At 57.3% G+C, this 13,633-nt stretch overlaps 1 protein-coding gene across 1 annotated transcript in view; it reads right to left on the reverse strand.

Annotated features, from left to right (window-relative positions):
- The window catches only part of RTN4RL1 (reticulon 4 receptor like 1), a 27,093-nt gene extending 14,817 nt beyond the window's left edge, over positions 1–12,276 (reverse strand). Inside the window, exon 1 of the mRNA XM_042879441.1 lies at positions 12,240–12,276. Coding sequence (XP_042735375.1) covers positions 12,240–12,252 — 13 coding nt within the window. The 5' untranslated portion in view covers positions 12,253–12,276. The remainder of the gene's footprint in view (positions 1–12,239) is intronic.
- Between the last annotated feature and the right edge of the window lie 1,357 nt (positions 12,277–13,633).

Genomic DNA, 13,633 nt, shown 5'->3' on the forward strand with positions numbered 1-13,633 from the left:
GAGAAGGAGAAGGAGAAGGAGAAGGAGAAGGAGAAGGAGAAGGAGAAAGAGAAGGAGAAGGAGAAGGAGAAGGAGAAGGAAGAATCATAGAATCATTCAGGTTAAAAAACACCTCTAAGATCACCATGTCCAACCCCAACCCATCCCCACCATGCCCACTGACCACGTCCCTCTGTGCCACACCTCCACAATTCTGGAACACCTCCAGGGATGGGGACCCCTTCCTTCCCTGGGCAGCTGTGCCACTGCATCACCACTCTTTGGAGTAGAAATTGTTCCCAGTATTCAACCCTAACCTCCTCTTGTGCAACGTAAGGCCAGTACTCTCATCCTACTTCAACCATGCTACAACCTCCTTTCAAGGAGAGGGGAAGAGGAAGGAGAAGGCAAAGGGAGTGGGGAAAGGGAAAGGGAAGGGGCAAGATGCTCCCAGTCCTGCACTGCTTGAAAGGGAGCAGGAGCCCCACAATATCCCAGCCCCTTGTCTTCAGCACACAGACAAAAGAGGCCAAGAAGCTGCAGTATGAGAAGAATCCAAGGTGTTTTTATGTAAGCCCAAGAAGTGCGAGAAGCAAGGAAGAAGGAGCTGAAGTGCCGCTTCCCAACTGACATTATGAACCGGCAAGCGTGACTAAAACTTGGGGAGGGTTTGCATAATGGGGAGGCACTTTTCTGCTCTGCCAAGGTGTTCAGGTACCATGGTGATGAGCGCAACATAAAAACTTTGACAGACACTCAGGGAGATAAGTGCGGAGGTACACAATCAATCGAGAAAGAAGAGAAGAGAAATGGGAAGGCGTTTGCTTTACGTGAAAGCATCTACAAGGTCAACAATTAAACGTGTGAGGTTTGGGTTAAGGAAGATGGCTTGGGATATGGCCTGCCTGAGCCCAGAATCTGGCAGTGGTTGGAGGTGACAGAGCTGTGTTGGCTTCTTCCTGGCAGCAAATGTAACAGTGCTGAAAAGCAAAAGGAAAGGCTGCGATGCAATAGAGTTGCTGGGTGCTTTGTATGTGTGGAGCTGGGCTTTCTGCTCTTTTAGAATTGCAGCATCCAGGGGCTTTGGTCCTTCCCATGGTCCCAGTCCTGAAAGTGCCCAAGTCCCACTGTGGGTTTCTGAGCAAGAAAGAGCTGCTGATTCCTTGAGAAATGAGGAGGCAAAATCCAATTGTGTGCTGTAGTGCATCTGCGGCTGCCATTAACCTGTCTGTGTACTTCTGTGGCTGTCCATTTCTCTCTGCTGACAGCCAGGACTGCCCGGAGCGTGCTCTGCCCGGGCCATAAAGGGATTTGTTTCTCCATGCTGCAGCAGCACAGCGCAGAAACGCTGAACCGTGCCACAGACGTTTCCCTGATGCAATGCTTCCAATGCAACACCAAGCTCATCGTCCACCCTATGAGCTGGAGAGCCATGGCTTAGTGCTCTGAAAAGCATCAACAACACCCAAACTCATGGCTGGAAAAAATCATATAGGAGGCTCAAGTGGGCATTGTAGAGGCAGGGGACCGAAGAAGAGGTTGGATCGTTGGCATGCAGCTCGTGGTGATGCGACCATTGGACATGGCGGAAACGCAGCATCCAGAGCATCCCTGAGAGCTGGAAGCATCCCCATGGTCCACTTCAAAGGATCAAAGAGAGACGGTGCAGCAGCACACGGGAGGAAGGGAGAGGGATAAATCGGGAGAAGGGGGGAGGCACACAGCCGGCCGTGTCATCTCCCTGCATTCCAGCTTCATTTGCAGATTTATTAAATCGAGAGCCAATTTCGACATCATTTCTTTCAAGCAGCTCCACCTCGCAGGTGTGTGGAATTTATTTGAGATAAAGAAAACCATTACAGAGAGACAGCAATCTTCAAAGACCACCTCGGAGACCTGAGAGAAATAAAAACACTAGCCCGTGCAAATGTGCAATTAAGTTTCAAAATACTTGTGCTCCATGAAAAGCGCCGTCCCTGCAGAGAACAGGCCTTTAAGGCAATTTTCCCAAACCCTATTCAGCATTCACTCAAAAACGCCTTTTAAAAACAACGTGTGATTTTTTCCCTCTCTGCCTCGCTCCTCCTCCCACTTTGCTCACTCTTGTCCAGGTAGGATGGGAGCCCTGGGAAGTGGTCGCTCTCCACTTGGAGTCGCTGGACCACGCTCTAGGGTAACGCCAGACAAGGACAAGGCTCGTTTTAAGGCTCATTTTGGGGCCAGGTGGCTCTGATCAGGAATTATCTCCACCCAGGCTAGGGTTGGTACCCCCCATTCATGGGTCACCCTCTGCTCAGTGGTTAATGAGCGATGCGTAATTAACCTGTGGAACGCACTGCCACGAGGTATCAGCAAGGCCAGGAGCTTAGCAGGATTCGGGGCAGGATTATATGTTTAAATGGATAATGAGAACATCTGCCACTACATGAGCAGGGATCAGGCAGAATTAAGGCACAGCCCCACCAAGCTGGGTGTTGCTCTGCTCAGCAATGGTGTTGGGTGTAGAGGGCACTCAGGGAACCAACTCAGGGGGAACCTCTGGTCCCCCTGAGTGGGACAAGGGGATAAATGTTTCCCTTGCAGGAGAGATTTTTGGAATTTCCATGCAGAGAATCCATGCTTTCATTTTTTGGCATTGTGTAATGCAATATGAAATTGCATCCACTTGACTTTGGCTCAGATGTTGAATCTAACCTCCTTGGCTTATATTCATGGCAGGCCAACACAGCATGCTCCTTCAACAAGTCATGTTCACCCTCTGGACACCACAGACACCCTTCTACCAACCCCACTCCATCATTGCTCTGCTCCATACCACATGCTGCAGACCAAGCTGCCTTCAAAAGAGCGCTGAAGCCCTCACAGACATGTCAGCAACAGCAGAACAAACTCAGGGCCAATCGCAGAATTATCAAAATCCCTGTCCGCAATCCTCTCTGGATTCCAACTGCTGCTCTTTTGCATCATAAATCTGCTGCTCCATCATTAGCATTAACTAATGTTTGTGCAGTGCCTGGTAAGCACGACGCATTGGGGTGCAGGAGCACCCATGGCATCTGGGATGCCCAAGGGACATCCACAGCCCTGAGCCCAGTGAAATGAGGCACTGTGTCTGTGCCAGCAAGGAGGGCAGAATTCCTAATTGGGGAGGCTGATGGAGCCCGGGGGATGCTCAGCCCTCTCCGCGATGCTCGGCCCTCTTTGGGATGCTCAACCATCCCAAGGATGCTCAGCTCTCTCTTTGATATGCTCAACCATCCCAAGGATGCTCCCATAGATCCTCTGCGGCATTTTGGAGGCGATGCCACATTCGCAGGATGACTCAAAGCGTTTCAGGTGCCCGTTCCCCCAGGCTCTCTCTGCCTCCTGGGACGCGGTGGCCGCAGCGTGGCGTGCTCAGCCTGTCGAGCACGGCGGGACTGCGGGGCCAGGGTTAATCTCGTTGTCACACCTTCCCTCCTCTTGCTAACTCGGCGCGCTTTGACCCGCTGTGAAATCGTGGCCAACAGCACTGAATATTTTAAGAGCAGCAATGCAGTCATGGCCGCGCGTCGGAGCAGCAAAGCAGGCCGGGAGCTGGGCTGGGCCCCCCGCCGCCTCCCCCCTCCACCACCAACCCATTAGCACAGTTCAGGGAAACCTAAAAAATTCAAAAGACACTGAAATATGCAGCATTTTTTGCTCTCTCTGGAAAATGACGCGCTTCGCTTCCCAGCTGCTCTGGAGCAGGCGGTTGTAAATAAGCGGCTTTATGGCACGCGGGGTGTTGCCGGCGGGACTGTGGGTAAAGATTTACACCCCACTCCCTATCCTGGGCAGGATTCTGAGGGCAGCCCTAAGCCCAGCCCTGCATCCATTGGTTCCCCTGCCCACCAGTCCGGTGCTGGTGGCACTGAGGGACTTTGCCAACTGCTGTCCGTGGTGGTGCTGACGGATGCTCTGTCCCCACCTGGACACCCCCTGTGTCCCCTCTCCATCTCCATCCTCGTCTGGCAGCAAACCTGCAGGATCTGCAGCAAACACACTCAGCACTTTCAGTATCTGGGGCACCACAGAGCAGCAGCGGCGAGGAATTAAAAATAATAATAATGATAACAAAAGAAGAAAAATTTGCATAAACCTACGGGAAATACTGGAGCCAGTCCTGTCCCAAGGAGGGGATATCACAGGTGGCATCCAGGGCTGAAGGAGGAAGAGGGAGACCTCATCGCATGGTTGGGACCCTATGCCAAGGGTCAGTGGGTACTTGGCCACCAGCCCCATGGAGGAGTGACACTGGGACACTTTTGCATTCTGGTCTTAAGAGGGCAGATTAATCGCTGTGTGCTGGATCTGTCACGCACGGGGATATATATTCTTCCCAGAATTTACAAGTAGTTCTGTCTGAGAAATAAACAGCCGCAGATAAAAATTACACTGTCACTGTGCAGGTGTGATGGATAATATGGACAAGCCCTTGGTGCAGAGAACTGCTGGCCCCGGGATGGACACGAGATGCCAGTGGGGCAGGGGAGCTTGGCCAGGATGACATCATTGCCCAAAATCGAAGCACCAGCCATGGGATCAATCCCTGGCACTAAGCTGCTGGCTACCCATCCTGGTCTCAAAGGCCAGGGGAAGGTGTCAAGGCCATTCTGAAGCAAATGAACCTGGGGAAAAGCCCCGGTGATGGCTGGTCACGAGGAGCATCCAGTGACCAGCACTGGGAAAGGTGCACAGAGCAGAGCATCTCAAAAACTCTTGGGTTTGGCAATAGGGAGGCTTGCAGCACCTTGCAAAATCCTATTTCTGGGCTTTTTCCAACCGCTGCTCTCCTGTCCATCACACAGAGCCCACAGGATGCAAGTGTGGGGAGGATAAATGAGATTTGCTTCAGGCCCCTTTCTGGTCTGGTTTCTGCTTTATCTTTATCTGCTGCCTTGCTTTGGTGAGCCTTGTTGGTATCACTGAGCACATCTCCAGCCCTGGCCACTGCCAATCCTTCTGTGGGGATGGATGTTTTCTCCTTTGTAGCTTAAATCTGAAGTTAATGCTGAAAGTGGGAGCAAAGCCAGTAGGGATCCCAACACATCGCATCCTGTGAAGCAAGGAAGGAGACCCAAAACTGGATGGGGACAGCGGGATCCCCATGTGCCCAAGATCTGCTGCTCCTGTGCCTGTGTGCTGGTAATGAGCACAGAGCAGCTGGAAAGCCTCTGCCAAGCCCATCCTCAGGATTTATCCACATTGCTCTGCCTTATCAGCCATGCTTTTCACAAGCACTTAAATTCAGGAGGAAAAGGAAAAAGTGAAATCAGATAGAAATGCAGGTCTGTTTGCTGTTTTCTCCAATGAAATGGTTCTGGGTAAACAGCAGACGCCTTTGATGAAATCCCAGCAGGCTTAAACAATAAAGCTGGTTACAAACTCAATCTGGCGCAGATATCAGATCTGAAATTGTTTCAAAAAACATGTCAACATTTTCTAATGCTGCTGCAAAACTTCCTCGGCACCTTGCCACCAGTGTGTACCTGTGATGCTGTGTCCATGGCACCACCCCGGCCCTGGCCCTTGCCCCATCTGCAGAGCCCTAAGGAGTGATGAGATGCTGAGTGTCACCTTGGAGACCCAGCGCAGTCCCCAGGAGGCTCCTGGGTTTTTTTCCACCTGTGGCCACTCTGAAATCCAATCATCAGCCCTAAGTAATGCATCTTGGGGTTTTTCACCACTCCCAACCCCCTGCCAACCAGAATGAGCCTGGCAAGGTGATTCCAACCCCATGCCACACAGGATGAGCACAGCAAGGTCATCTCGTTGTTGTTGACCACAAGGCCCACTTGACTTTTCTATCCCCTGTGCCCCTCCTGGAGTGGTGCTTCCCCTCCCCAAATGTGTTGAAGGATGGGGAGGAGTACAGTGGGGACTCCCAGCCCTGCACACCCACTGCCATATTCCCTTTGGTGGCTCCCAATGTCCACAAAGCCACCAGACCCCAACTGCTGTTAGCATTTGGCTCTGACCCACTTTTAGGCAGGAGCAGAGATGAACTACATCATGTGGCCACACATCTGGGGCAAAAGAAATAAAGTGTTTTTTAGGGGCTGAGTGGGACATGTCCGGGATGGGATGGGATGGGATGGGATGGGACGGGATGAAATGAGATGTGATTGGATGCACTAGGATGGGATGAGAGAAGGAAAAGGAAGCAAAACCAGTCACCCCATATTCAACACTGCACTTTGGTGCCATGCAGGAAGCTTGGTGCCTTCTCTGAGGGTGCCCAGAGTCCCCATGGGCTCCACGTCCTCATATCCAAGGAGCTTGCAGCAGCAACCCCAGCCTCCTCCTGCATCTGAAGAAGCCCCTAAACACCAGGGTGAGGGATGGCTCCAGTGGAGCAACAGAGCCTTCATCAGCACCGTGAGTCCAAGAGAATGAATCAGGGAGGAAAAGAAGAGCAGGAAGAGGATGAGCTGGGGTGGGGGGCACAGGGGGGCTGAGCCCCAGCTCCGGCACTGTATGGAGGGAGGACACAGAGGCCTGGTCCATGTGCAGAGGTTGCCTCGGCCATCGATCCCTGCTGCACTCAGGCTCATTAGGGCTGGGGAGCTGCTGCGAGCGGCTGGCAGAGGAGACAGACGAGGAGGGGGGTTGGGGGGGGGGGGGGAAGCGTTCCGTGCGGCTCCCTGGATCGTATTAAATATTTACTTTGTTTTGTTTTGTTTTGTTTTGTTTTTTTCCCAGCTCTATTGATCAGAGGAGGGAAGGAGGGGGCAATCAGATGCTGCGAGAAAAGCAGAGGCAATGGCTGAGACAAGGTGGGGTCTGCACCCACTGCACCCCATGGGTTCCATTCTCCCATCCCCATCCCATCACCCTCAGTTTGAGGCCACCAGCAGCACGGCAGAGGGGCTGCTCCCCCCCCCCCAGCACACCCCATCCCAAGAGACACAGATGCTCACCCTGATGGCATCACCCTATGGGGTGACCCTCCGGGTCTGAGCCCCCCGCCCCAGCGGCCGCCCGACCGTCGCGTTTCTATTTCAAGAGGAGCTCTGCTGGAAAAGGAACAAAAGCGGAGGGGAAGCTATAAATAGCTGCCTCCTTCACACCAGCTCTGTGCCTCCTCCGCCCCGCGCCCGCTGCAGCCTCGGGGCCACGGCTCCGGGATGGCACCGGAGGGGGGGGTCCCCATAGCCCCCAGCCCCTGCTCCCCATCCCCAAGCAAATATCCCCTAACACAAAGAAAGAAAAAACAAACCCAAGGGAAGATGCATTGCTGAAACAGAGCCACTTACAGAAGGCTTTACCCAAGTCGCCCCATCCCTACCCATAGGGCAGAGCCCCTTTGCCCCATCGCTCCCGTTCCCTGGACGCAGTGGATGGGAGCAGGGAAAGCGCAGCCAGCTCAGGCAGACCTACTTTCAAGGCTTTAATCCTTTTTGCTTAAAGGATCTTTTTCTTTCTTTCTTTTTTTTTTTTCCCTCCCTCCCCTTTCTTTCTTTCTTTTTTTTTTTTTTTTCCTTTTTTTTTTTTTTTCCTTTTTCCCTTTTTTTTTCCCGCTCAGCAAAGATGCGGTCTGATCAGAGGAAGAGACGCAGGGAGCTGACAAGCTGCAGAGCACGGAGAAAAAGGAGAGAGAAATACATATTTATTACCCTCAATTATTAAAAAATAGATAGCAGCAGATCTTAGGCCCTGGCAGAGGCACTGCGGAGTCATTTGTGTGAGGACTATTTTGTTGTTTTTTTTTTTATAATCCCATTGAAATTATAATAGGGCACTCTTGTTAGCAAAACCACCCCGCAGACCCCTGCAGAGGGGCTATGGGCAGAGGCTGTGCTGCATTTAGTCCAGCATCATGGACCCAGCGCTATGGGCTGCCCTTTATCTGGAAGAGGGCTGGCTTTGGGGGTCTTCCCTTTGGGGCTATACTGTGGTCAAAAAGGGCTCTGCCCCCACTGCCAGCACAGCCCCAAGCAGTGCCGAGCATTCTTTCATGGGTGAGAGCTCATCTGGGCCACGGAAGAGCCCAAAAAGCACTGAGGGATGTGAAAGGGTTTGTACCCCTTGGCTGGTGCCGGTTGCAGGGATGCAGCGTGCACGAGCAGAGCCCCCGTACTAACGCAGCAGGAGAGATCCGCGGCTCCCAAGTGCGGCACGGGGCTGGCGGAGCTGCACTGGCACCTCCCCTCCGTTTGCAGGGCTGCCTCTGTACGGAGCTCTGCCAGCTTGCAGTCGAACCCACTGCTGCCTCTCCTCCTCGCTGGGAAACAACGGCTGAGGGACCGGGAATCGGGATCCAGGTGCCCACCAGGTATCTCTCGGCGCTGGGACCTGGGTGCACGTGGAGCATCCACCGTGCCCACACCACGATACCAAGGGGATGCCATCAACTGGAGCCCACCGAGGGGCTAAGACCCGTTGCCATCCATTCCAGCACAAACAGCTGTGTGTGCTCGGAGCCAGGAGGTCGTGGCCCTACAAACCCAACGGGAACATCGCAAAGCACCGCTTGCCAAAGCCCTCGCCTTGCCAGCAGGGAGGCGAGCAGCAGCCAGGCGGTGTGCTATTAAAGGGAAAAGGAGCTTTCTGCACCAAATGGAGCATTTTCGGCTTAATAGCCCCACAATCCTAATCTGCACAAAGAAGATTCCCCATTCTATCTGCCTTGTCCTGCATCTGCCACCAGACCAGCACGTGCCGAGCCCTTAGTGGGATGCGATGGCTCCGGAAGGGAAAGGACGGCCGCTGGGGAGGTGATGCTGGGCGCGGGCGTTCCTCCGTCAGCACCTCCATCATTTGTCATCAGTAAAAATAATATTCCTAAAAGTGGCCCCCTCTGATTGCAGGCGCGGGGCTGCGGGTTTCCATGGAGATGCCGTGAGCGGGGATGGTACGGGGGATAGGGGATGGATTTGAGAGATCGGACCCGGCGGTGACATCCGGAGCGGTGATGGCACCAAGCACACTTCTGGCACAGGGACATAGGACGACTCATTCCCTGTCCTCACCTTTGGGCCATCCAAAGAAGGACCACCCAGGGCTGTGCAGGAGGGGATGATGATGCTCGGTGCCCCCACCACCCCCCACTTGTTGCATCGATCCTAAATTAGAGCTCAGCCCCCTCCAGCGGGGGCCGGGCTGGGGGACACGTTGAGGTGGCACCTGCCATGTCCCACCCTGAGGACGTCAAACGATCGTGACAATCAGTGCCGGCGCCTCGCCAGCCTGCTGCTGCCTGCTGCTCCACCAAAGCGCTTTTAAAGACATAATCTGCAGTTAATAACCAACGTTGATACCGAACGCTGCTAAGCCCCGGGATTGCACTTTGCAAACAAAGCTCTCAGTGTCGGCCGGTTGGTGGCACCTCCTCTGGGCCGGGGGGCATCACCCGTGGGTGCTGTGTGCACACTGTGCATGGTGACACACTGGCACTGCTTCATCTCACAGCATGGGTCTGCTTCACGCTGGGGATGCTCTCCTGGAGGACACACAGTGCTCCCAGCCACTGTGTCTCCAGGGCCCTGTGCTCCCCAGCCCAGTATTGTCTTCAAATTCTGTGCTGCCAGAACCCCTTATCGGCATCCCAAGACTGCCCAGAGCCGGGGTCACCAAATCCCAGCCTCATCCCCACCCCACAAAGCTCGGGGAGACCCCTCAGCCCTGAGCACACCACAGGCTCCGACCCACACCGCTGCCTCCAGCTGCCTCGGGGAGATGTGGTGTGAAGTCACACCCCCAAAATACCCATTTTTACACCTCCTTGCCAGGTTCACCGCTGTTTCTAGGGCAGCGCTTCAAGGCCATCTGGAGCATCACCCACAGCCTCCGGGAGCAACACGAGGACACTGTGCACGGGACCACCAGGACCCCTCTGGGCTCCATCACTGCAGGTGACTGAGCAGCAATGACTCCTCCACCACCAGCTCAGTTCTCATCGCGAGCATCACGGCATCGCCCTCCTTCACCCCCCATCCCCACCGCAGGGACAGGCAGCGCCGCGTCCTGCCCGCTTCCCCCCAGCTCCGCCGGGCGCAGAGAGCTTGTGGCTTCCTCCCTGCTCTTTATGAAATTAAACTTTGATGAGCAAAAAGGTTTTCTGGGCTCTCAGCTCTTCGGCGCAGCAACCGCAGCCCAGCCTGCGCCGTGCCTGGCCTTGCAGGGCACAGCCTCCCTGTTCCCGGGCAGGGGATGGGGGAGGGGGGGGATGCGTTTTTCTCATTCCCCTCCTCACTGGGATCTCGTGGGATGGGATGCACTACAGAATGGCACCACACAGCCCTGTCCCAAGCTGCCCCTGGCCCCTTTTCTCCCAACCCTGGGGTTATTTTTCCTCTGGCCCCACAGCGCTGGGAGCTGGGAGCCCCACAGCCATGCCAAGATACGGCCAGCCGTGACCTTGGTAGCATCCTTGACCTGGAAATCTCCTCTTGCACCTCTGATGTTGCACTCCTGGTGGTTGCCACCTCTGGCAGGATGCTGTCCCTGCTGCCACCCTTGCTCAGGTTTGGCACAATGCTCCATGCTCTCACCAGTAATGTCCTGGCATCCCAAAACACCCCAAATCCCACTGGTGGTGATGCCTTGCACCATGCTCAAGGGGCAGCATCCTGTCAGGGGACATCAGAGAAACACCCAAAAAGGCAGGAGGAGGCACAGGGGGGAGGGGGGGACACCAAACACACAGATCTGCTTCCCCCAGGGACACGGGGATGGCACCTACGATCCCAAACCACATTCCCCTGCCTGGCAGCAGGATGGGACAGCAGAAGCAGCAGCATCACCACCTGCACCGCTCAAACCAACCAAATCCTCCAACACATCGAAACCCAGAGTGGCCCCAAAGAGTCCACATCTCTGGTGGCTGCTGTCCCGTTGTCCCCACGGTGTCCCCTCCCTTGGGGTCGCTGCAGGGTCCGGGACTCCCACCCAAAGCCCTCGGGCCGTGGTGAGGAGGGAAGGGAGAGGCTCCGGGCGGGACGGAGGCCCTCCCCTAACTGCCTGTTGAATTATTCAGAAACGGCATTAACTTATAAATGAGTGTGTTTGACTGATTTTGTGGTTGATGTACAGATAAATTCTAATGAAAGACAGCTACAAGATTTTAAATTATTAATTAGACTGCCACTTAACAAAGCCTATTTGGCACTCTATTTCCTTGCTTAACAAGACAAAAACTTTAAGGATAGGTTTTGTATGAGCCCAGAGGCTGTTCATTTGCATTTTGTTTTCCTAGCTTCAGAAACGGAAAAAAGCCGTAGATCCTGACCTTAAGCAGGTTGCAACCCCTGGTGGGACCAACCACATCCAGCTCCACTTTTCCAGCCCGGCTCCTGCTTTGCCTCCACCCCTCGGTGGTGAGAAATGGGGTCGGGAAGTGATGATTTCTCCGAGCGGGATGCACGGGGATTTAGGATCGAGCCCAGCCCGCTTGAGTTAATACACCGAACAAAGCCGACGCGGGAGACGGAGAGAAGAGGCTCAAAGCGCGAGGCCCCGCAGCCGCAAGGTGACATTAAACCCGCGGGGAACGGCATCACTGGAGTGATAGCAGGGCTCGGTGCCCCGGCACAGGGCTGCGTGGAGCAGTGGGCACAGCGCCCGCATCCTCCAGCACCGCGCGTTCCCGTGCCGGAGCATCGCCGGAGAGGGGGGCATGTGGTGGTCCGTGGCCTGGGCCGGTGCTGTGACCCTTCCGAGGGTTCGGGGGGGTCCCTCCGTATGGCAGTGCTGCCTCCCCCCGTCCCCGGCTCGCACCTACCCGGGCACGGCGGTACCGGAGAAGCGGACCCCTCCCGCACCCCCCCCGGAGGGTCGGCATCTCCCAGGCTGTGATGTCAAAAAGCATCCCTATGATGTCCCAGGCGGTTGCCATGGAAATAGCGTGATGTCACAGCGGAGCAAATCTCTTCGGGTCGACGGGAGGGGAGTGGAGGGGGGGTGGGGGGGGAAGAGAACAAGAAGAACGCGCCCCAACTTCCCCCACCGAACCCCGAGCGGCCGCGCGGAGCTGAAATCAGAGTCTGCCTTCCATCGGGCACCGAGCACCGTCGTCTCGGGACACGCCGTGCGTGCGTCCGCCGATCCCTCCCCGGTTCCGTTCCCCGGGGATCGCCGGTGCCCGCACCCCGGCGGCGGCTCGGGTAGCTGTTGGTTGCGGGGGGAGCGCCGGCGTCGCGGCCCCAACTTCGGCAGGAGGCAAACTTCGGAGCCGGTACCGGATCCCCCGCTTTGCCCGCTGTCCCCGGTACCCGTTGCCCTCCCGTTGCGGCGCTCACCTTGGCGGAGCATCGTGGTGCCGGTGCGGGGCGCGGTCTCCCGGCGCGGCGGTAACGGCGAAGAGCGGCGGCGGCGCTCAGAGCGGCGGCGGCGGGGAACGGTGGTGGCGGCGGTGGTGGCGGCGGCAGCGGCGGCTGCACCGGGAGCGCGGAGCCCGAACGAGCGGCCCCCGCGGGGGCATGGCGGGCAGAGCCGCAGCGGCACCGGGAGCGCCCGCCCCGCGGAGCCCCACCGGGAGCACCGGCCGCGCCTCTGCCCGCCGCGCGTCCCGCCGCCGGCTTTTAGGGGGGAGCCGCCCCCTCGGGGCTGGGGCCGCCGCCGCCCCCCACCCCCTCGGGCAGAGCCTATAAAGAAGGGGAGCCCGGGGCCGGTGCGGCGGTGCCTGCAGCGGCGGGCAGGGCTGGGCAGGGCGGGGCGGGGCAGCGACGGGGCGGGCTGGGTTGGGCTGGGCTGGGCGAGCCCGGCCGGGCCCCCCCTTCCTCCTCCTCCTCCTCCTCCTCCTCTGCCGCCGCCTCTCCCGCCTCCCGTGGACACTTCGTGAAAGTGCCGCTGCTCCGCTTCCCCGCGCCGCCTCCCGGTGCCCCCCCCCCCGCCCCATCGGGGCTCTATTGGCCTCGGGGAGCTGCTGGCACCACCCCGCATCGCTGTCACCTCCGTCCCGCCGGGCGGCACATCGCGTCCCCGCTGGCTCCGAATCACCTCCTCATCGTCCCCTCCGCCCCTATCGGAACACCGGATGTCCCAGCGTAGAGCTCTGCTTTTCCATTGCCCCACCCGCGTTTCTGCTGTCCCCGCTGCCCCTCCGCCCAGGGCCCTCGCTCCACCCGCTCCTTCCCCGCTCTTTGTCCCTCGAGTCCCCTCTGTACCTTCCGCCTCCCGCTGCCTCCATCATCCCATCGGGTTCCCAATCCCACACCGGGATCCCGATGTCCCCGCGGCGCTTTGCTGTCCGCGGAGGTCCCCTCTGTCCACTGGGGCTCTCTGCATCCCCACCGCAGATCCCGTTATCCCACGTTATCCCGCTGCCGGCCCCGCTATCCTTTGGGGGTCACCACCACCGCTCCGCTCCCCCGCGGCCCCCAGGGGTCCCCCGACTCGCAGGCACTTGCATACTAGAGGAGGGGGACCCCCACGGCGGGTGCGGCTGTCACCATGGCAACCGCACCACAGAGCTGCGAGCGGCACCCGCTCAGCACAGGGAGCTCAGCACGGGGTGCGTAGCCCAAAATCACCGCGGTCCGTCTTGGGAACGAATCCGACGGCTCAGCGCCATGCACATCCCGGCGTACAGCCCAACACCGGCGCGTTCATCGTGCCGGAGCCTCCACACGCAGTCCTGCCACCCGTCCCGCCCCATCCAGCCCGTCCCGTCGGGGCGGTGCGCACCGCTTTC

This window comes from Lagopus leucura, unplaced genomic scaffold (assembly GCF_019238085.1).
Source record: "Lagopus leucura isolate 7727_CA_CO unplaced genomic scaffold, USGS_WTPT01 Super-Scaffold_100024, whole genome shotgun sequence".
Lineage (NCBI taxonomy): Eukaryota > Metazoa > Chordata > Aves > Galliformes > Phasianidae > Lagopus > Lagopus leucura.